We start from the raw sequence: 22,096 nt of genomic DNA on the forward strand, positions 1-22,096 counted from the left end.
GCAACCCGGAATGCCCACCCGGAACGGCGGCGGAAGGCCAACGCCTCCATGCGACGAAGAACAACGCCACCTCGTACTTGTAAAGGGTTTTTCCATCTCCATGATCTGAAAATTGTTAGGATCAGATCAAGCAGAATAATACTATATGTGCTGATGTAAAAAAATACATGTGTGATTATCTTGCTCCTTTTCGATCTGATCTGTTTGGACTTTGGAGGCAGAGTTGCTGACGAGTGGCCACATCACTGCATTTGATAGTTGCTGATTCAAGCGGACAAAGAAACCCCCAGATTTACTTCTCATACAAAAAGTGTTCTTTTATACAAGGAGATCACTTTGACCTGAAGAAACTGAGATCACTTTGGCCTAGAGTAACGTTGAAGAGATCTGCCTTGACCGTTTTATACAGGCGTCCAGAAAACTCGGATGGAATCAATCTCTTGTATACTATATCTTCCTTCAGTAATTGTATTTAGTACTTCGGGATCTGGGAAGGGAATCCATCTGTTGCCTGCTGCCTCAGCTTAATATAATGTTCATTTCAAAACTCTGAATTTCCTGACACTAACTAGCTGGCACTGTTCCATGCGTCCAAACGTGCCGTGATCGAGCTTGTCTAATTCCTTTGTAGGGAGGCTTTTCCTGTCCATAACTGTACGCAACACAAAGCTGGGCTGCACTCAACTGACAGGCGACACTTGCTGCACACAAGAAAAGCGTGGTCTTGCTGTGTCTGTGCAGCAGCCAGCCATGGGGGTCGTCCCTGCTGCAGCCGTCGTCACTGCCGCAGCGGCCGCCGTGGTCTTGCTGCGGCTGTGCGCCTGCGGCGTCGCGGCGGTGGCCGCCGGAGCCGGAGGGGATGGCGCCAAGTACAAGGACCCCACGCAGCCGCTGAACGCGCGGATCGACGACCTGCTGCGGCGGATGACGCTCGCCGAGAAGGTCGGGCAGATGTCGCAGATCGAGCGCGAGATGGCCACGCCTGACGTCATCAGCAACTACTTCATAGGTAGGGCACTGTTTTGTTTTAGTCTGAAACTCTGAATTCAGACCTTCCAAATGGTTAATTATTAGAATGAAGAGGGAAATGGGTAGTTAAACATGGTCAAGCAAGCATGCAAGCGTGATGGGTACACGGTGCAGGGAGCGTGCTGAGCGGCGGAGGCAGCGTGCCGGCGGCGAACGCCCCGCCGGAGGCGTGGGTGGAGATGGTGAACGGGATGCAGGGCGGCGCCCTGTCGACGCGCCTGGGGATCCCCGTGCTCTACGGCATCGACGCCGTCCACGGCCACGGCAACGCCTACAAGGCCACAATCTTCCCCCACAACGTTGGCCTCGGATGCACCAGGTCCACCATGCACTACCACTTTCTCTCTTTTTTTCTTTTTTTCTTATTTTTTCGAAGAGCACACTTTTTTCCTCGAAAATGCTGGAGAGCTGCACTTTTTATTAAGATAGAAGATAGTGGTTCCGAGTTACACTCCACGTCACGACATCGTGCGCTGGCTCATTTTTTTCTTCGAAGGGCACACTTAAACTGATGAGCTAAGTTTTCACTGGTTCAGGGATCCTGAGCTAGTGAAGAGGATTGGAGCAGCAGTTGCAGTAGAGGTCCGGGCCACCGGAATCCCCTACATCTTCGCTCCATGCGTAGCGGAAAGTGATCGCGATCTTATAATTAAACAAACACTTATAATTTCACATTAATCTTATACCAAATTCAAAGGGATGATCGAAATGTGAATCAGAATCTCTCATCTGTGTGCAGGTGTGCAGAGACCCTCGGTGGGGCCGGTGCTACGAGAGCTTCGGCGAGCGCCCAGAGCTCGTGCAGAACATGACCTCCATCGTCTCGGGGTTCCAGGGCGAGATCCCCGCCGGCGGCCGCAAGGGCGCGCCGTTCGTCGCCGGGCAGCGGAACGTGGCGGCGTGCGCCAAGCACTACGTTGGCGACGGCGGCACCGCCGGCGGCATCAACGCCAACGACACCGTCGCCACCTTCCACGAGCTGCTCGCCGTCCACATGCCGCCCTACTACAACGCCGTCATCCGGGGCGTCTCCACCGTGATGGTCTCCTACTCGACCTGGAACGGGGTCAAGATGCACGCCCATCACTTCCTCATCACTGACTTCCTCAAGAAACAGCTCCGGTTCAGGGTGAGTTTGAGAAGTGCAATGGAATTTTGACCAAAAAAACATACGAATTTAATTTTCAAAATTTTCGTTGCATACCTACATTTCAGGGTTTTGTGATCTCGGACTACCAGGGACTTGATTTCATCACGGACCCTGAGCACGCTGACTACCTTCTCTCCATCAAGCTCGGGATCCTTGCTGGCATTGACATGGTAAGAAGCACTGTACCCATTTAGAACGTTACATGAGGTTTGATTTTGGAAGTAATTTTTACAGATTTCTAAATCCATAATTCCATACTCCAGTTTGAAATATTTTAGATTCAAATTTTTTCAGGTAATGATCCCGTTCAACTACACGGAGTTCATCGACGGCCTCACGTTGCTAGTTCAGAACGGCACCATCCCGATGAGCCGCGTCGACGACGCCGTCCGCCGGATCCTCCGCGTCAAGTTCACCATGGGCCTCTTCGAGAACCCCTACGCCGACACCGGCCTCGCCGGCGAGCTCGGCAAGCAGGAGCACCGCGACCTGGCGCGCGAGGCCGTGCGCAAGTCCCTCGTCCTGCTCAAGAACGGCAAGCCCGGCGACAGGCCGCTCCTGCCGCTGCCGAAGAAGGCCCACGGCAGCATCCTCGTCGCCGGCAGCCACGCCGACGACCTCGGCAGCCAGTGCGGCGGCTGGACCATCACCTGGCAGGGACTTACGGGGAACAACCTCACCGCCGGGACCACCATCCTTGACGGCATCAAGCGCGCCGTCGGGCCCGCGGGCACCGACGTCGTGTACGCCGACAACCCCGACGCCGGTTTCGCCCGGGAGAACGGGGCCCGCTTCGACTACGCCGTCGTGGTCGTCGGTGAGGCGCCGTACGCCGAGACTGCCGGCGACAACACGAACCTGACCATCCCGGCGCCTGGTCCGGCCATCATCCAGAACGTGTGCGGCAGCATCAGGTGCGTCGTGGTGCTGGTGTCCGGGCGGCCGCTGGTGGTGGAGCCGTACATCGACGCCGTCGAGGCGCTGGTGGCGGCGTGGCTGCCGGGGACGGAGGGGCAGGGCGTCGCCGACGTGCTGTTCGGCGACTACGGGTTCACCGGGAAGCTGTCGAGGACGTGGTTCCGGTCGGTGGAGCAGCTGGCCATGAACGCCGGCGACGCGCACTACGATCCCCTGTTCCCGTTCGGGTTCGGGCTCGAGACACAGCCATCGATGTATTAGAGGGCGTCTGATCTTGGCTACTATAACATTGCCGAGGCACAACCTCATTTTATCTTACTAATTGGGGACGCCTTAGAAGGATTCACTTGAAGCCACATAGAATTCTAGACGGACACTTTAAAAAATAGATAAATTTTAGAAATTCTCATAATCATCCGGTCATCGTAATCAGTTAATCACAATATAGTTTTGGGATCTATTATCATTTCTAATAAATTACCGACCAGTCAGTTCCGGAAATGATCGACCGCTAATTTCCTCGCTAGCTTGTATCATGCGTCCGTATCGGATATGATCTAACACACAATGACTCGATATTTATACTGATTCAGCCTTGAATGCCCTACGTCTAGTTAGGAGTCTAGTGTTTCAGGAGTCTAGTGTTTGTATTGCTCGAGACTAGGTGCTCAAAGAGTTGGAAAGTTACAAGCTCAAAGAGTTGGGAAGTTACAAGCTCATGAGGGAATGCTCTCTAGACTTTGGAGCTTATCTGTCATCGTTATTTTCCTGCGTGAAGGCCCCTCCATTTTATAGTTACAGGGGTCTCTTTACAGAGTAGCCTAGAGCATTTTTGTATGCTCCGCCAGTCGGGATTGCCAACATACTCAGTCCGGGTCGTCGGACTTCACCAGTCGGGTCACTTGGCGACCATCTCTCTCTCCCATCATCCCCTGTCAGTCGGAGCAGTCTTTCCGTCGACTAGTGCGACAAGGCGATCCGACGCCGGTCTCGCCTTGTCATTCCTCCATCATGGAGGCATGTCCATGGTATGGCAATGATGACACCATGAGATGACGGGTGCGTGCCCATCCTGCTCACGGGTAGGTAGAATAGTCCCCCGTGGCGATGAGGGGTGCACTATTAGTCCAGTGGGGGAGTGATTGATTGGTACGACATTCTTGACCGAGGCGTCCTTCCTTATCTTCAACACCCCACTTTGTATGGATATGTCACCATGTTGCGTGTGGACAAGACCTATCCCTTCCCGGTCGGGGCAGCCTATGTGGAGGGCAAAGTCCAGTCAAAACACCCAGTCGTGCGAAGTGTAGGGGCGTGCTGCCCGCTTTCTTCTTCTGTTTCCAGTTGGGTGAGCGTAGCCTCCCTGCACTACAAGAGATGTTATCTTCTATGACGGATTTCTCGTGACGTTTTCAGAGAACGTCACAAACACCACGGCATCTATGATGTTTTTTTTTGTTTTCCGTCATGAATGTACATTGTGGATATTTAAGCCCAGAACTTAGTGATGTTTTATCAAAATCGTCATAATTTGGTCCATATCTTAGTGACGTTTTTTGCAAATTTGTCACAATCAACAAATTCAAGTTCGTCAAAGTTTCTTATGGACCCATCTTAGATTTGTTGGATTAAATAAAAAGATTGGAGCAAAAGGGAGATTCGAACCTAGGCCATACACTGAAGCCAGATATTCCACCGCAGCATCACTGCATTTACATCAATTGAAGCATTTTGATTTTGAATAAACCTTTTATTTCATGTCCAGATTGGTCAAAAAAATGAGACGAAGAAGGAACTCGAACCCAAGCCACCAAGCTGTAACTGAGCTTGCTCTACGACCACGCCATTGCTTCTTTTTCTTCAATTGTAGCATTTTATTTAAATAATTATCTTGTGTCCAGAATGTAGGACAAATGGTTTTTTAAGGTAAAAAAAAAGTGCGGCAGGGGAATTCGAACCATGGTCGCAGGGGTTGAACTTCAGCCTGCCCTGCCCTACCATCTAACCTGAACTTCAATTTTGTGAACAGATGGATGTGTTTTAGATATATTTACTTTGTTTCTACCATCACGAACGGCTGCAAATAAGCTTGACGGGGCCATCGCCTCGCTGCTTGTCCTCCGGCCTCCGGCGCCGCCTGCCAGGCATGGAGGCACCGGCGCCCTCCACAGCCTCCGCCGGCCCTCCTCCCTCCGCCTACTCCCCTCTATCCAAATCTGCTCGTCGCCCCAAAACTGCACTGCATCACAGGCGCGGGCGTAGCTGCTCCTCTGTCCCCTCCCTCCCGCCCGCCCTTCGCCTCCAGATCCACGAGGCCGTGCAGCCGCGTAGGCGCGGGTGCGGCACCGGCACGCCACCGTGCCCCCAGCTTGCCCGTTGGCCTGTTGGGTAAACAAATCGGCTGGCCCGCCCTCCTCCCTTGATACAACCAAGGTACTGACTTTTCTTCCTTGATTCTGTTTGAATGTGTAGCTTTGAATAAGTGCAGAGTTATTTTATCAGTGGTTTTATGCATTGCTTGATTAGATGGATCGAAGTTGGGTGCATGCGAGAATGTTTTCTACTGAACACATCGATGGTGTCAAACAATTTATGAGCTTCGTTCAAGGAAAATTCAGTGAGAATGTCGAAATTTTGTGCCCATGTGCTAGATGCCTTAATCAGAAGTACCTTTGTCAACCCCTTGTCAAGAAGCACATATTGATGAATAGAATGGACAACAGTTATACTCGGTGGATTCATCATGGAGCGAGCTTAGATGTGGATGTAATTGAGCATCCTAATGATATGCATGACAATGCTGAGGGGGTATATGGGCAATGTGTGATAGAGGACGACAGTGCTGATCGCTTGGAAGGGATGTTAGGAGACCTACACACTGCAGCTGAACAAGAAGAGACGATGGAGAAAATCAGGATGGTGATACAGAACCTCATCACCAAGAGTCTTTTTTAAAAATAATCATGAGAGAGGCAAATCGTCAACTTTATCCTGGATGTACCAAATTTTCAAGATTCTCTTTTGTGGTACAGCTTCTTCGTATGAAATCGCTATATAGGATAAGCAATTCTGTCTTTTCAGCAATATTGAAGCTATTGGCTGAAGCTTTCCCGGAATGCAATGCACTCCCCACTTCATATAATGAAGCAAAGAATCTTCTAAAAGAGTTAGGTCTCGGATATGAATCGATACATGTGTGCTTCAATAATTGTGTGTTGTTCAGAAAGCAATATGCCAAACATGACAATTGTCCCATTTGTGGTATGTCAAGATGGAAAGACTCAGAAAGTTCGGCCCTTATGGGTCCGGGTGAAAGTTCGGCCCATATGAGCAGGGGATTTCATCCGAATACCATTCCATTCAGTCATACTTGTAATTTAAGTGGGCTCGATGGGACTCCAGATTCCTGGACGTGTCAGTACCTCTACCATTATAAAAATAGACTAAATTAATCTCTTAAACATATATCTAAGTTACCACACTGCCACTATAAAAAACCTAAACTAACCCTCTAATATCTTCATATAAATTTTCCACCTATACCATTATAAAATAATGCAAATAACCATCTAAATTTGCATATACATTACCTAATTATGTCATTATTAAAAGTTAAAGTAATCCTAAATTTGAATCTACATTATATAATTATAACAAAGTGTTAAAGTGCATCAATATAAAAATCAAAATTACTATTTTTATCTTTATCAATATATATTATTTATGTTATTATTTATATAAAAATACTACTCACGAAATTTCACTTACCTTTTTTTTAGCACATCAAATTTTGGCTTACCTGAAATTTCCTCTTCCATGGGCCACAGAAACGAGCAGGCCCAAGAGCAGCATTGCCACCCTTCGCCCTGTTCCAGCCCGCCTGAGGTACACCTGCCATTGGGCCGAGCAGCTCTATCGCTGTGGACACTGACCGACCGAGTTAGACTGGAGCCATCGAGTCCAGCTTTTACTCGCCGCGACTATACGTAGCTCGGGCTACAAAAATTAAAACCATCGCCTGAAGCTGGTAGTGGGCTCTCTACCGACTTATTTGGCCCAATAGCAGTTTAACCTTCTAGGTAGATGACAGTATATATCAAGGACGCATGCAATAGACAAGGCAGCATGCTTCGTGACTTTTACAACACACCCGGTGGAGCAATAAATGATATCAACCATGTTTGTTTCAAATGTTAATAGATGTATACTTACCTATTATTATTGTATAAATATTTGTTCACATTTACGATTGTCGTGCTAACTGTATATTAATTTATTTGTATTGTAGACTTATAAATTCAGAATTTCTATTCATCTATCGGGTGTTTTTCTACCTTCTTATCACTCAAATCTCAACTGCTCTGATCCTTTCGTGATTTGTGCTGCTGTTGGCTAGTTCTAGTTGACGGTTGTTGCTCGTTTTGTTAATAAACAGTCCATTCATTTGGTCGGGCCGTCCAGCTTGCTGCCATTCTGGTTCAAAATTTTCCTCCTATCCACTCACACGACAGCTTTTGGTGGCCGGGTTCTCATCTCAGACGCCGATGCTTGCAAAAAAAAAAACGGCTGCAATGAGAGACGTTGTCGCTGGTGATTTGTTGCACTTAGCGCTAAGGAAGTCCACGAAAGTTTGTACCCGGCTAACCCAGTGGATCGTGGTCGGCCCAGGTTACGCTGCAATCACCTCTTTCTACCCCTAGCAACTCATCAATCATCCAGGTGCTCCGTGGACGTATCTTCATTTTTATTTATTTGTGCACAAATTTTATTTCATTTCTGCAGTAAATTGTTGTTGTATGATGCATTCGACAGTGGGGATAGTTTCTCAGTTTTTATTTGTTTTCTATCTTTTTTTCAGTGCTGTTATTATATTATTAGACAAATTGGTGAGCATGTCGTTCTATATTCTGAATGTTTATTAGAAAATATTCAGTGTATTCATTGTTATCTGACTACTCAGACGACTGAATCAGTGTTCAGTAAATCCTAAATATACAAAGTGTTTTAGTTTTAATTTTTCTGAAACCACTATATACAATTGAAGATTTTGTACAAATTAACAAGAGCAATTGGTAATAGTTATTCAGTCTGTCAAGCTTACTAATTAACAACTCCTCTAGTATGGTTCGAGACGCACCTTCATCATCATCAAGGCTAACAGGGTCACGTGGAATAATCGTGAGCTGTTCTCTTTCGGAAGGATTTCAAGATGACAGAAAATATGAGTGATATATGTAATTTTTTTCACTCGGTTTTAATAAGATGTGCACTGTTCTTTACTTTTGATTGAAATAAATGGCCGTCACTCAGTTTTTATTTCTCTTGAACATATGACATGGTATACTCTGATTGGTCCAAAATGTGGTTGATAAATGAAAACAAAATCACCCGGATGATGGGTAGATACTCCCTTTATAATTGGGTACGAAATAATTTATTTTTTTATATGCTAACTTGTTTAGCGTGTATATATGCTTAGAAAAATAACTTTTTATGATGTAGATGCATTTGTATTCATGTAAAATTATTTATCTGTGTGTAAATAATTTGTTCGTAACATCAAATTATTTGTTCGCTTTGTCAATTAAATTGTTCCATCATATTGACTCATTTGTTCGTGATATTCCTCTTTATTATTTATCCTATACAATCAAATATTCGCAATGTGTAATATTTTGTTTGTTGTATATTATTACTAGCGAGATGGCCTGCGCAAATAGCACGGGTAGCTAGGTCTATACTAATATTTATTTTTTACTCTAAAATAAATTTATGCAAAAAATTTCATTTAGTTGTGTCGTTGTAATTTTTTTTTCTAATATGCCAGATCAATGAATTGTCCATGTTTAATCCATCATATTATTCTGTGGCGTATTCATGTGGAGTATGAATTCATGATTGTGGTGTACTTTTTTGTTTGACAGTTCGAAGTGACAAATATCTTTGAATTTTTTTTTGAAGAAACTCTGTTTGAGTGATGTAATGTATTCTACCATAGATCATTGGATATTAAGTTTTGAAGTTTCCAAACCTTCATGGATCTTAGAGGCTGCATCCCCTTTATTAGTTCTGATCAAGCCAAATTTCCCTTTCTTTCTTTGTTCTACAATCTCCAAACATTTCATCTTCATGCATACTCTACTTATCTCCCAGCCGCTGCATCTTTTTCCAAGGGTCAACAAATTCGCTATTGTGCAAGCAATTCAAATTATAGCTTCTCCTCTGTGCTCATCTCATCAGATGCCCTCTTGACTTCTAATCCCAAGGAGCCCTGCCCGCGACACCATGGTAATCAATCGAGAATGCATCTTGGGCCGTTTGTGTTATCCCATCTCATCATGAACTGCATGTATCTTGCTATAGATATGCGTTTGTATCAAATATTAACCCCAATTTGCATTTTGGCTGACTTAGCTTGCCTCGCTGCACGCCCAGACCTGTTGACTGAGTGCCGCCGTGCAGGCTATGCCCAGTCGCAAGGTTACCGTCAGGCTGCAGTGTCATAACCATAGCTTTATGGTAGGACAATGGCGCGGCCAATTAGTTGCTCCGGGTGGAAGCCTTTTCCGAGCTTGTGCCAGCATCATCCACCGTGTTTTTTGTGCATCGTTTGCCATTTGAGATGTCATATCGCGGTGTCTCTTGCAACTGTCATGGATCTAGAGGCTGGTAAATATCTGCCCATATGGATATAGAGGTTGGTTTGTCCAATGCAAAAAAAAATGCTCATCACCGCCGGCAACCACCAAAATTGTCCATCTTTAGTCCGTTCGCTTTGATCATCCTCATCGATTTGTTGTATAGAGCCAATGTGCGTACGCTTGATGATTAATTTTAATAGTTAGATTTTTGTTTATCCATAGTTACATTTGCTTCTACTACCATATTGGATATGGACATCACGAAGTTAGAGTTGTATTTAATATTGTTATCATATATGCTAAATCAATCTTCGTAAATTAGAAAAATTTTATATTTGATATGGACTCTTTAGGCTAATCTAGACCGTTAGATCTTTATAACTCTGACGGTTCAAATTCTTCTCTTTTGTAGATTAACATGTGAATTTCTAGACCTTCTTTGTATTTGAAGATATAAGTGGCGAGCAAAACGATTTCAATTGGCTTCCAAGCCACGTAATTCAGCACAATTTTTCCAAGCAAGTGCATTTGATAGTTTGTTGCGGGTTCAGACAAAAATAGAGTTTTATTTGTTTTTCCTCATAACTCTAAGTAACACATATGGAATTCTTGTTTTTTATTATTTTATTTTCCTTCAGGGTAGGCACGTGGATTTATTATATTAGTTTCTTAGTTGTATTTTTTTGATGTTTTTCTCCTTCACATGAAATTGTTTTTTCTAATAGCACGTCAATCAAATTTTGATCGACAATCTCATTTAGCTGTTTCGTTTTATTTACTAATATTTTAGGATATGGACTCTTCAGCCTTGTCGAGACCGTTAGATCTTCATAATATCCAAGGGTATAGATTTTTCTGTTAGTCGTATTTGATATGAACTCTTTGGATTAATATTTGGCAGTGGACTCTTTGGATTAATATTTGGCAGTGGACTCTTTGGGTTAGTTGTATTCAATATGGACTCTTTAGGTTAGTCTAGACCGTTAGATCTTCATAAAATCCAACGGTTCAAATCATTCTCTTTTTTTAGATTAACGCAGAAATTTTTAGATCTTCTCGGCGAACGTAATGGCTTCTTATAATACTATTATATTAAGATTTACTAATATTTTACGATATGGACTCTTCAGCCTTGTCGAGACCGTTAGATCTTCGTATAATATCCAAGGGTATAGATTCTTAGTCGTATTTGATATTGACTCTTTCGATTAATATTTGGCAGTGAACTCTTTGGATTAGTTGTATTTGATATGGATCTTTATGTTAGTCTAGACCGTTAGATTTTTATAAAATTCAACGGTTCAAATTCTTCTTTTTTTAGATTAACGTAGGAATTTCTAGACCCTTTCGACGAATGTGGTGACTTTTTTTAATACTATTGTATCAAGATAATAGATTTGTTCGTTACATTCAGTTTTACCATGGTTGGAGGTGCCTCCTGTGACTACACAAAATAATCTGTTTCATTAATTGGTTTGAGGGCGGTGTGGTAATTACACTGCCTTCTCCTGTCCCGTCACCCCCCTGCCCCCCACGCCCACGCGGCCGGCCCTACGCCCACGCACGGTCAAGGTCTTGTCACGCTCGCATCGCAGCCCTCGCCCAGATTCCTCGCACGCCGAGGCCGCCGCCGCCGCCCGTCCTGTCCTCGTCGTCGCCCACAGTCAGGCCACGCCGGCCGCCGCCGCCCTCCTCCTCGCCGCCGCCGCCCTATCCTCGTTGCCCTGCCCTGGCCCTCGGTCCTCGCCAGGGCGCGCGGCGGCCTCCGCAACTCGCGTCGGCACCAGACCCATGGTCGCGCGGCGGCCTCCACCGCGCGTGGGTGCCAAACCACAGGGCCCAGGGCCGTGCGGGCCCGTCGGCCACCCGGCTGACGCACCAGGAGCGCTTCATCTGCGCGTCCTCAGGTCAGATTGCCTCGGTCGTCTTCCTCCTGATGACCGGCGCGGCGGAGGGAGTGGTCGCGGTCGCAGAGCTGGAGGCGGCACGAGAGGCGGAGGTCGAGGTCGAAGTCGAAGCCGTCGCGGGTGGCGTGCTGCATGGCGTAGGAGACCCACTGGTCCACCGCGGAGTCGTCGCTGGCACGGTACCCTTCCATGGCGACGCGGAGGGTGCGTAGAGGGACGATTAGCGAGAAGCCCCTGGAGGGGCCCAAGCAGTCCCGGCTCGCTGGCGCAGTACACCGCCGTCGTGGAGAAACTGCTGGCACTCAAGCCCAAGCGCCTCGACTTCGCGCGGCTGCCGGCCTGCCACTTGCCATCCTGATCCTGACCGCCAACGAGGGCCTCGCGAAGGCGGGGTCTCCGCCGGCAAGTCCGTCCTCGTCCTCGGCGGCGCCGGTGGTGTCGGGTCCCTTGCCATCCAGGTTGGACTTGGACACTCATCGCTGCGTCAGATGAAGGCTGGCAGTTCGAATTTCAGTTCAGCTGTAGTTGGGTGTTGGACTGAATTTTCATTGCACAATGTTGCTCTTGATGTGATGAAGCTGGCAAAGCAAGTCTACGGCTCGTCGAAGGTGGCCGCGATAGCCAGCACCAACAGATCGAGCTGCTCAAGAGCTTGGGCGCCGATTTCGCCATTAAGTACACAAAGGAGAACTTGGATGAGCTGCCCAGTGGCACTCGGCCCCGATGGCGAGAAGGCCCCGACGGTGCATAGCCCAGGTGGCCCCCACCGGCCGAGGGGTCCTGGCGGCACGCGGCCCTGCCAGCCGGGCGGTCCCAGCGGCCCTGCAGGCGGTGGCTGTTTGACTCTTGTTTTTATACTTAGGGCCTGTTTACATCCGACCCCGTGAAAAAAAAAAATCACATCGAATATTTCGACACATGCATGGAGTACTAAATTAAGTTTATTTACAAAACTTTTTGCATGAATGGGCTGTAAATCGCGAGACGAATCTAATGAGCCTACTTAAGCTATGATTTGCAACAGTGATGCTACAGTAGTCATCCGCTAATTATTGATTAATCATAGATTAATTAGCATCATTAGATTCGTCTCGCGATTTACAACCCATCTGCGCAAAAAAGTTTTATAAATAGATTTCATTTAGTACTTCAAATTAGTAAGATTTCTTTGCAAAAATTTTTTGCAACGGAACTAAACACGGCCTTATTGCCGGCTCCATTGATGATGATGCTGAAGAGAAGCTCCAGCCAATTTCAAATCTGACTGGTGAAGAAAGCTTGATTTGGAAAAGGTCCTTTATCTTTACATGCATAAATGTTTTCATGTGGTAAGTTTAGGATCTGATGAAGTTTCTCTGCAAAATTTTCAGGCCTCACAAGAAGTTGCAAATCACTTGTATGGCATCAAAGTTCAGCCATCGACTCTGCTTCCTCAACAAATTGGCAACATGTATACTGCATCCCTCTATGCTGCATTGGCATCTGTGCTATATAACAGGCATGATAATCCGGTGAGCTTGTATCTTTAATTCTCAATTGAGTTTTGTAATCATCATTCTTGAATGCTGATAATTGGCTACTTTTACTACAGGATGGACAGAGAATGGTGATGTTCTCTTACGGCAGTGGCTTTGACATCCACTATGTTTTCGTTGAGGCTAAACAATGGCCAGCATCGTCCCTTCAATTTATCAAACATTGCTTCAGTGCTTGGTGTCACAGAGAAACTTCAATCAAGTCATGAGGTGAGCCCATCCATTCATGCTCTTGTCGTTCACTGCTTGTAGACCTTCAGTATCTATCTTGACACTATGCTGGCGTGTTCTCTTCGGCCTCCTGTGAACAGACATTGCCCGAGAAGTTTGTCGGCACGATGGAGATGATGGAGCACCGGTATGGCGCAAAGGATTTCGAGACGAGCAAGGACACGAGCCTGCTGCCGCCCGGCACGTTTTACCTCACCCAGGTTGACTCCATGTACTGGAGGTTCTACGACCAGAAGCCTGTAGAGAAAACAGCTGGCGGCAAAGCCAAGTGCTGCAACGGCTTGCAAATGGCCACTAGTGGCGTGCCATGAGCTCCTAGGTCGCCTGCCTCGTTGCTCATCGACCCATCGTGTTCTGTACTTTGATAAGCTAAGCTTATGGTTAGAATTTCCAGCCTAGCGTGTTTCTGAATAATTTATTCTCTGCAGCTGTTCTCGTAGATCAGCCAGTTTTTTTGTATTTATTTATCTGATCAGTGAAATCAGTGTTGACATTCTTGTTTTCCTCTAGTTTGTTATTTTTTCGATCTCTGGTTAGAGTTCTTAAAAGTTAGGCTGGCGGAAAAAAAACTATCAAGAGCCCGTGCTTCCGCCGGCTAGCTGACGCAGGCGTTGCTGTGGGAGGGAGCCCGGGGCAAACAATTTAGCTCAAGTTAAATAGTTCATCAGGGTTACAAATCAATTAGCCTAAGAGGGCATCACGTGCAAGTTGTTTACAACATACACAATTTAGGTGTCTGTAAAGTATAAACTAACGTTTAAGAAATCGGAGTTGGGCAACAACACAATATTGAAGAAAGAAAAATATAGGCCCCAGATGGAAATTTTCGTAACCCAAAAAAAGGTCAAAGTATTAGCAATTTTCGTAATCCTCAAACGCGTGAATAACTGATGGAAAAAATGTATCTATATCCTGTGCTAATCATACACTTTTCTTCCGATAGCTAGCTATTACACCATTTCGATTGCGGAGACATGAAAGTGAAATCAACAGGAGTGTGTAAAATGACACAAAGATTTGAGCGTATCTCTAACTCTGTTTTCTTCATAGCCTGTGAGATTTTACACACCTTGACCTGTGAAACCTTTTGTTTGCTTGAACTCACCACACTCTCTATACTTCTTTCAGCACTTCTACCAATTGTTTTTTACTGTGACAATAAAAGACTGCTAGACAAGAAAGATAATTCAGAAGAAATAGCTGCACCCTTGTCCATTGCAACAATGGCTGAAGCACGAGAAAGTTGAACTTTCTCATGCAATGATGGACAGTGGCGGAGCTGGGATTCAATAATAGGAGGGGCCAAGTGATAAGATAAAATGAACATGCTCGTAGTGCGACAATAGACTTTTTTTAGGACAATAGGCTGGTAGGTGGGTGAGATACCGATCATGACTTAGATTCCTTGCCTGCTCGAAAAATAATTTTGGTGCAAACTCTTGTCGTGTGGAGCCAATCTTAAGTGTTGATATTATTAAGTGATGGTCATAGAAAAAGAGGCTAGGAGTGAGGGACGCTACATGGGTGCTATATTCCTAACAAAATAAGGGGACGTTGCGAGATAGGGTCATGGTGGGGCCACGTGTCGAGCGCCGGGTGGCAAGGTCTTGGAGCGTCGACACGGGATAGCGGGTGGCGAAAGTAAACTAGGGTTAAATGTTTGGATATTTAGAAACCAGAGTTAAGTTGACATAAGAATATGTTTATTAACTATCCATGATATCTAAAAGGTTAGGTATAAACAAATTATATCAGCTAAAAGACTAAAAATGATAATGATTACTCAAAGATCATACTTTGTGAAATATATAGGTAAAATATATTGACACAAGTAATAAATAAAAATCAATTTTATATGTCTGCACTAGATTAGTGTATTCTTTAATTTTATATATATATATATATATATATATATATATATATATATAATAGTAGACTTACACCAAGCATAAGGGGGGGCCATGGCCCCTGCCAGCCCCCCCTTGGCTCCGCTACTGATGATGGAGATGGTTACCACTTGTGCTTGCCACCATCTTCATCATTTATTATCTGCAGACAAGCCGATCATTGGGTGAAAAGAAAAGAAATTCTGGAGCACACTGGTTGTCTTAGTATGACTCATCATCAATGGAACGACTATTCTGGCTTACATTTATCGGCCAAGCTTCTTGATAAATGTTACCTACCGTTACCTGCTATCTTTTTTGTTATAAATACATCTCGGTAATGAAGTGCTATTGTAACTAAATACCTGTTTATGTTGCAACTGTTGTCTGTTGTGTTATCATGCACCATAAAACCCACTAAAGCGTGTTGAGGATTGATGGACAATTTACTCACACATTTGGTGTTAGGCTTGTGTGAGACACTGAGATGTGTCAACCTAGTATAGAATATACTTGCGAATGAACGATGGAACTGTAGCGAGAATTGAACCAGAGTGGATAGAAGTCACATGAAATGGTTTAATAAAGAGCAAATAAAATGGCATTTGCACAATATTTTTCTTACAAAATTAAAAAGAAACCGCATATTTGTAGTGACCCACCTCAATACATGAGATTGCAGCGTCTCTGACACTTTCGGTTCAAATCATTCATCAACTGCAGAACCTGTGAAGCAAACCTTTAGCAACTATGCAACAAACTAAAGGGGGAAACAATTCGATAAGTGAAAAATGAAATCATCCTAGCATACAGGTGAAAGCAACACTCACTGCAGCAGGAGCTCTGTAGAAGCAAAAAGCCCAACTGCAGCTGCAACTGTGCATGCCTGATTAGCCAATAGTGTTTGGAGCTAGCATTACTAGTGCAGGGTTTAATATACATACAGCTAGAACATTTCATTCTTTTTGGTTCAATTGGGCACTGCAGCCATAGGTACATGAAACAATTAGACATCTAGCTCACGCACAGACGCAACTGATAGAACTTGGCAGATTTCTACCAAGCCAGGAAGCTGAATTGACTAAGTCACCAAGTCTTCACCTTGGTGAAGATAGACAGCCTACCTATACATGCCAAGCCCCTGCCCCTTGCTCGCTAGACAAGAAAATTTCTCCAGAAATATGAATCCTACGGCCTCAAAGTCAGAGCATGAAGCAACCCGCCTCGCGCAGCACATCAACAGCGAGCGAGCTGAGGACAGCGCGAATCCGTCCAGTCCCCAACTCCGATTCAGTCCGTCCAGATGAGGGGCGACCTAAAAGACAGCCTGGACATATAGGAATTACGAAAAGAGAAAAGGGGAAGGAGCAACCTCTCATTGTGAATCATCTCCAGGCATGGACTCCTCATGTCCACCACGGCCGCGGAGTACATCGCGCAGCACCTTCTCCGCCTCTCGGCCTGCTCCGACCTATGGAGCAGCCGGCGTGGACCAGCACGGCCTGCGTGGACCCGATGGGCAGTACAAGGGGAATGCGACGATGGCCTTCGGGCGGTGACGGGCAGGGAGCAGGGGCATCGCGCGGCGATGGGCAAGCGCTGGATCGGGAGCAGCCGAGGGGGAGCCGGGGTGCGAGGAGTTGGTGGCGCCCCGCGGCCGGTAGCGAGAGGGTCAAAAAGGGGATGTGGGATGGATGAAACTCTAGGGCAACTGAAGAAGTCCAGGCATCGAGTGCCGCCGCGCGTGCCGGCCTGCTGGGCCGCGCCGGGCTCTGCGCGCGCCTGGTGCGCTCGGCCACGACAAGGCCCTGCGCTCGCCGAACGTGTGCATGAAATCGGACTTCGCCTTGACCAGGATCCCTCCGTCGGCGAGGCAGCGTGGGTCGCGTGCCCTAACGCCACCACGCACGCTTCAAGTAGAACTGATGTTTCCTTTCACCTAAAACCGGTGAATCACCGGATCCACGCACCAGAGAATGATTTTTTTTGCAGAGTCTGTGCGAGCGATGGAACTGATATCCCCGGAGCCTTAGAAGTGCAACCAGCACCCCGTCCACCAACACCAGACGCTTGGAATACCACGCATAGGATGGTCTGGTGGCTTTACCTGCAACCTCATCGAACTGTTATATCTGTCCCTGGGCACCGAACTGACACCGTGTCGACCCCCTCTAGACGCTTGCAGCTGGTTCGCTTCAGCTATTCAGCCAGAATCAGCCCTATTTTTCAGCCACAGAACAGTATTTTTCTCTCAGCCCTACACGTCAGCTGCAGCCAAAATAAGTTCAGCCGAACAAGCTGTTGGCCACGAACAGTATTTTTCTAGTGGAACTGATTTTACTCACCGGAAGTACCGGTGGGTCACCTGGTCAACTCACCGGAGAATGAAGTTTGGTAGAGTCTTGTGCTCAGTACTGTCTTTATTCACCGCATAGTCCGGTGGCTTCAGTAGGAGATTTGGGGCCTACAGTTTCAGCGAGATTTTAAGTTTGATGGATTGCTCGTTTTTTTTTTTTGAACCTTGATGGATTGCTCGTTGATGCGATGTGAAGAAACATCGTCATCGTGGGGATTGTTGTTGGGAAATTGATTGATGCTGTGATTGTTTTCTTCCTGCTCTCGAGCGCCAGCAATTTGCATGCCGCACAACGGAAGCTCGTGTGCTGAACTTCTAGAAGCCCATGTTTGCATGCCGCTAGTTTGTGATATCCTTTAACGGGTTAGGTCTGATCTATGTTTGGGTGACCTCTTTAGACTAACTCCCTATTTCATGTTTTTTTTTCAAAACACACAGTTAATTTACATGGTCTTTTCTTTCCTTCAAAATTTTTAGAATACTATACACACACAGAGCTAATTTACACAGGCATTTGGCATGACTACTTCCAGCGGTTAATTTACATGGTCTTTTTTTCCTTCAAAATTTTTAGAATACTATACACACACAGAGCTAATTTACACAGGCATTTGACATGACTACTTCTAGCAGTAGCATATGGACATTTGGTAGGGACCCACAATCGAAAGAACCAACAACCATTCGCATGCTACCTAATTTCCTGACATGCTAGAACATTGTCAGAGCTCCAAGAGTATAGCTGGGATATAGTGAGATAGCTCTGCGGTAAATGACTGAAAGCCATTGACGAGTTGGGTGTGGAATTCTTGGTCTTCTTCACCTATCAATCTGAAATGCACGCAAATTGCGAGTTTGCAGACAGCCATGAATTCAAGTAAATCAGCGATGATCTGCTACAGTTCATTTGATCAGAGCCTAGTCGCAGGCTAACCAGATAATAATGATGTGCAGACACTTAATACTCCACTATTAACCTGCACAGCAAAATATTTAGCTTAGCATAAAGATCGAGCAAACAGTAGTGACCAATTCATAAAAGCTTTACCATATTCTGTCAAGGTGTTTCAGCCTTACCTGAACAGCCGCACTTCCTTGGAGTATCCTTTGCGGGCTTTGAAGTCTTGGTAGTTGATCACCTTCAGAACTAAAAGTCTAAAACAAGTTGGGGGTAGACTACCTCAAAACTAAAACAAGAAGTATATTTACTTGTCAGATATACCTTATTGTTTTAGTTTTGAATTGAATTTTTTTCACAACAGAGCCTTCTCAGATATTCTGTTGAAAGTTTGCCACAACAAATCATCAATAGCACAGTAGGATTAATGGTGAAATTTGCTTACCAAGAGCGCGTGTTCTAGACCAGCATCAAGGTCCAGGACTAGGCATTTAGACAGCTGTTTCACCTCTACCCAAAACCACCTATTATCACTGGAATCTTCAGGAGCCGCCTCCAATGCCAATGCAATAACAGGGAGGCCACATTCTTTTAACAGATCCTTGCTTCTCACATCAGCCATTTCCTCCAGTGATTTCCTAAGACGCCGAGTTTTACCACTTTCTTCAAGAAAACCATCAGATCTCATCTGAGTTACTTGCACATCAGACATCAGTTCTGACATCGTAATTGTCAACATGACCCTCAGATTGGCAGATATGGAAAAGGAGATCAAACAAGATACATAACTAGAAAATTTTTAATGTCACACTAACTCAGAATGCTAACAAATAATTGGGGTCTAAATAAAGTAGTTCAACAGTTCATAAGGCAAACAAACAGTATGATAATAATCCATTGCACATGGTACTATGACGGTAGGTTAATTTCAGAATAAATTGAAGAAACAAATTACAGCCTAGAGCACATGAAAAGCACAATCTAGCATAGAACTCAAGTTTTATCCTAGCCGACAACTACATCAGAGGGACTTTGTTTAGATCAATAATTGAGTGACTACTACTATTCACTGCAAAAACAAGAGCCAAACAAAGCAATTCTGAATATAGTTAGTGATTGGATCTTCTGAGAAACATATCCTACAACAACAGATCCATCGTATTTTCCATCAGACTGTCATAATATACAACAGAGAAGGATTATTGTGTTCAGCAATAGTTATTAGTAAGCAAGATCCTTGCAATTGTGAATCACGTGAACCAAGATCCTTGTTTTTCAGTATTTCAAATATAGAGACGATTAACAAATTAGATTATGCAATCTGTCAACAAATTTCATTGGAGCAATATACAAATATATTGCATTCTCCATGCAACCAAGACGACTAGACCTCATTGTGTGAATTCACATCATCATCATCAGCGGATCAGCCCATAGGAGAATCTTCCTATTCTATCATTTGTATATCTTTTTATCAGCAATGGTAATAGCCTAATGGGGCTGAAGAGTTGGGGTTCACCTTCAATGGAGTAGCACGCAGGCCTGGTGAATATGGCCGGAGGTCGCCTGCAATCCGGTGCAGAGGGAGAGGGAGGAGGCCAGATCGGGGGCTAACTTGGAGCGGCGTCGGCAGCCGGGTTGGGGGATGGCTTGCGGTGGCATCGGTGGCTGCGTCAGGGCAGCGTCGACGGCGGGGTCGGAGAGGCGTCGGCACCGGGTCCAGGCGGCGTCGGCGACCGGGTCCGACTGGATGGAGGATGAAGGCGTCGCACGCCACCGCAGCTGTGCACAGCGGCGCGAGGTGAGGCGCTGTCCATTTCTCCATCGAAGCTGCCGTCTCGAGTGGCCTGGACCGCCGCATATACGCTTAAGGATCAACATCGCCGCCACCTAGGGTTCAAATGCATCGAGGATCGCAGCCACCTAGGGTTCAACTGGATCACCGATCGCTGCCGATATAGGTCTAACTAAACGGCTCAAACTATATGAGATCAGACCTTCAATTCAAAACTATACTACTCAAAATATTATTCACATAATTATAGATTTACTATTGTACTCTTGATCAAATAAAAAATAAAAAAGATAATTATCCCACTTCATCTTTCCCGGTGCGGGTCCCACCAATTGAGTATGCACCCGGTGCATATGGCCCACCTTTAGTATGCACCGGGTGCATACCTAGTGCCTCTCATTTTGGTGCCTCATGGTACCTCTACATTTTCAGCCGTCGGATGGAGCGACGTGAGCCGTTAATTTACCACCAACCATTCTAAAAAAGTTCAGAAAATAAATATTTGTTCATGTTGTTAAAATATTTGTTCGCAGTAGCCGAAATTTATTATTGAGTATTAAAAAAATATTTTTTAAAAATATCATGCAAATATAGGCAAGTATGATCTTGTTTTGAAGATCTTGTCATAGGAAATTTAATGATACAGTTCAAATTTAATTTGGATACACGGTTCAAGATTTATAATTTTTTTGAATTTCTAAACTTTCTTGCATGTGGGATTACATCATCAGTTTTGTCTTTTTTGCATGTATGCACCGGTTATTCTCTATCTTAAATGATCGGCGGATCAAATCTGCATCTAAATTATTGGGCTGGCAGCCCATTAACTAAACGTGAAAAATATATTCTTCGGGTGATGGATGTCCAAACCATCACCTTAGGTGATGCATAACCGCTCCCGGTTTTACTAGCCACGGTGCCCGTCGTCTTACTCTTATGCATTGAATTGAATCCATAGTAGTTTGTGTTGAGACTAGGAAGGACTAACGAATACCAAGACTTCGGCTATACAAAATAATCGATCTTTGACATAAAAGAATTAAGCTTGAAAAAAAAATAGGTACAGAGTAGTAGCTACTTGTTGCTTTAATTTTGGCATGGTTTACTTTGACTCGAAGAAACGCGTTGTGAAATGAGCTACTTTTGGTGCAGGTCTCCCTTTGCTTGTGGTATAGACACGGTACGGTCTCCAAGTTCGTTAAGTACCATTTTTGTGTGCATAGACTCCAATGCGGAGCAAAGTGCTCTCGCTTGGTTGAGCACTTGAGCTCAGCTAAATTTTCATATATTTTTAAATGTGCGCGTATATATACAAAAACAGCGTGCTCGGCTGCTCGCTTCATGCTTAATGACGACTATGTTCTGAGTCAATGAATGATTCGATGGATCGGAGCTCGCTCACTTCTTCCTTGATCGACCGATACCGGTGTTTTGAAAATCCGTCAAATTAAGCGATTTAATGGCTTTATATAGCGCGGACGATATATAGTCAGGGATTTAATTAAAATAATCTTGAGCAGGACTCATGCAAGCTTGTGCTATTCTCCATTAAGCTCTGAACCGTATATATCTGCAACTGCATCCGATCGCGATCTCTCCTCGATCCACGATCGAGACTAGCAATGTATATTCAGTTTCAGAATTTTGTGCAGGTATACAATTATATATAGTACTAAAGTGTGCAGACTGCAAACAATGCGTGGGCGGCTAGTGATCTGATGATGGATCCAAGAAAGTGTATCAAGCTATA

General features: G+C 45.2%; 1 protein-coding gene, 3 long non-coding RNA genes and 1 pseudogene across 4 annotated transcripts; 3 read left to right on the forward strand and 2 right to left on the reverse strand.

The window, feature by feature from the left end:
- Positions 1-660: 660 nt before the first annotated feature.
- On the forward strand, positions 661-3,587 carry LOC120712852 (beta-glucosidase BoGH3B-like). The gene is made up of 6 exons (XM_039998788.1): positions 661-1,009; positions 1,144-1,348; positions 1,566-1,660; positions 1,749-2,158; positions 2,245-2,349; positions 2,474-3,587. Exons 1-6 carry the CDS (start codon positions 751-753, stop codon positions 3,356-3,358), a joined length of 1,959 nt encoding a protein of 652 aa, XP_039854722.1. The 5' UTR covers positions 661-750; the 3' UTR covers positions 3,359-3,587.
- A 1,604-nt stretch (positions 3,588-5,191) lies between these two features.
- On the forward strand, positions 5,192-6,352 carry LOC120650968. Its single transcript, XR_005665872.1, has 2 exons — positions 5,192-5,530; positions 5,624-6,352. It is a non-coding gene; the product is annotated as an uncharacterized LOC120650968 (long non-coding RNA).
- Positions 6,353-12,842: 6,490 nt separating this feature from the next.
- On the forward strand, positions 12,843-13,920 carry LOC120647802 (annotated as a pseudogene).
- A 1,490-nt stretch (positions 13,921-15,410) lies between these two features.
- On the reverse strand, positions 15,411-16,988 carry LOC120712930. Its single transcript, XR_005691095.1, has 3 exons — positions 16,128-16,988; positions 15,960-16,023; positions 15,411-15,460 (listed from the first exon to the last, which is right to left on the reverse strand). It is a non-coding gene; the product is annotated as an uncharacterized LOC120712930 (long non-coding RNA).
- A 1,152-nt stretch (positions 16,989-18,140) lies between these two features.
- On the reverse strand, positions 18,141-20,343 carry LOC120650973. The gene is made up of 3 exons (XR_005665874.1): positions 18,876-20,343; positions 18,731-18,833; positions 18,141-18,630 (listed from the first exon to the last, which is right to left on the reverse strand). It is a non-coding gene; the product is annotated as an uncharacterized LOC120650973 (long non-coding RNA).
- Positions 20,344-22,096: the final 1,753 nt, after the last annotated feature.

Source organism: Panicum virgatum, chromosome 1K (genome assembly GCF_016808335.1).
Source record: "Panicum virgatum strain AP13 chromosome 1K, P.virgatum_v5, whole genome shotgun sequence".
NCBI classification, from domain to species: Eukaryota; Viridiplantae; Streptophyta; class Magnoliopsida; order Poales; family Poaceae; genus Panicum; species Panicum virgatum.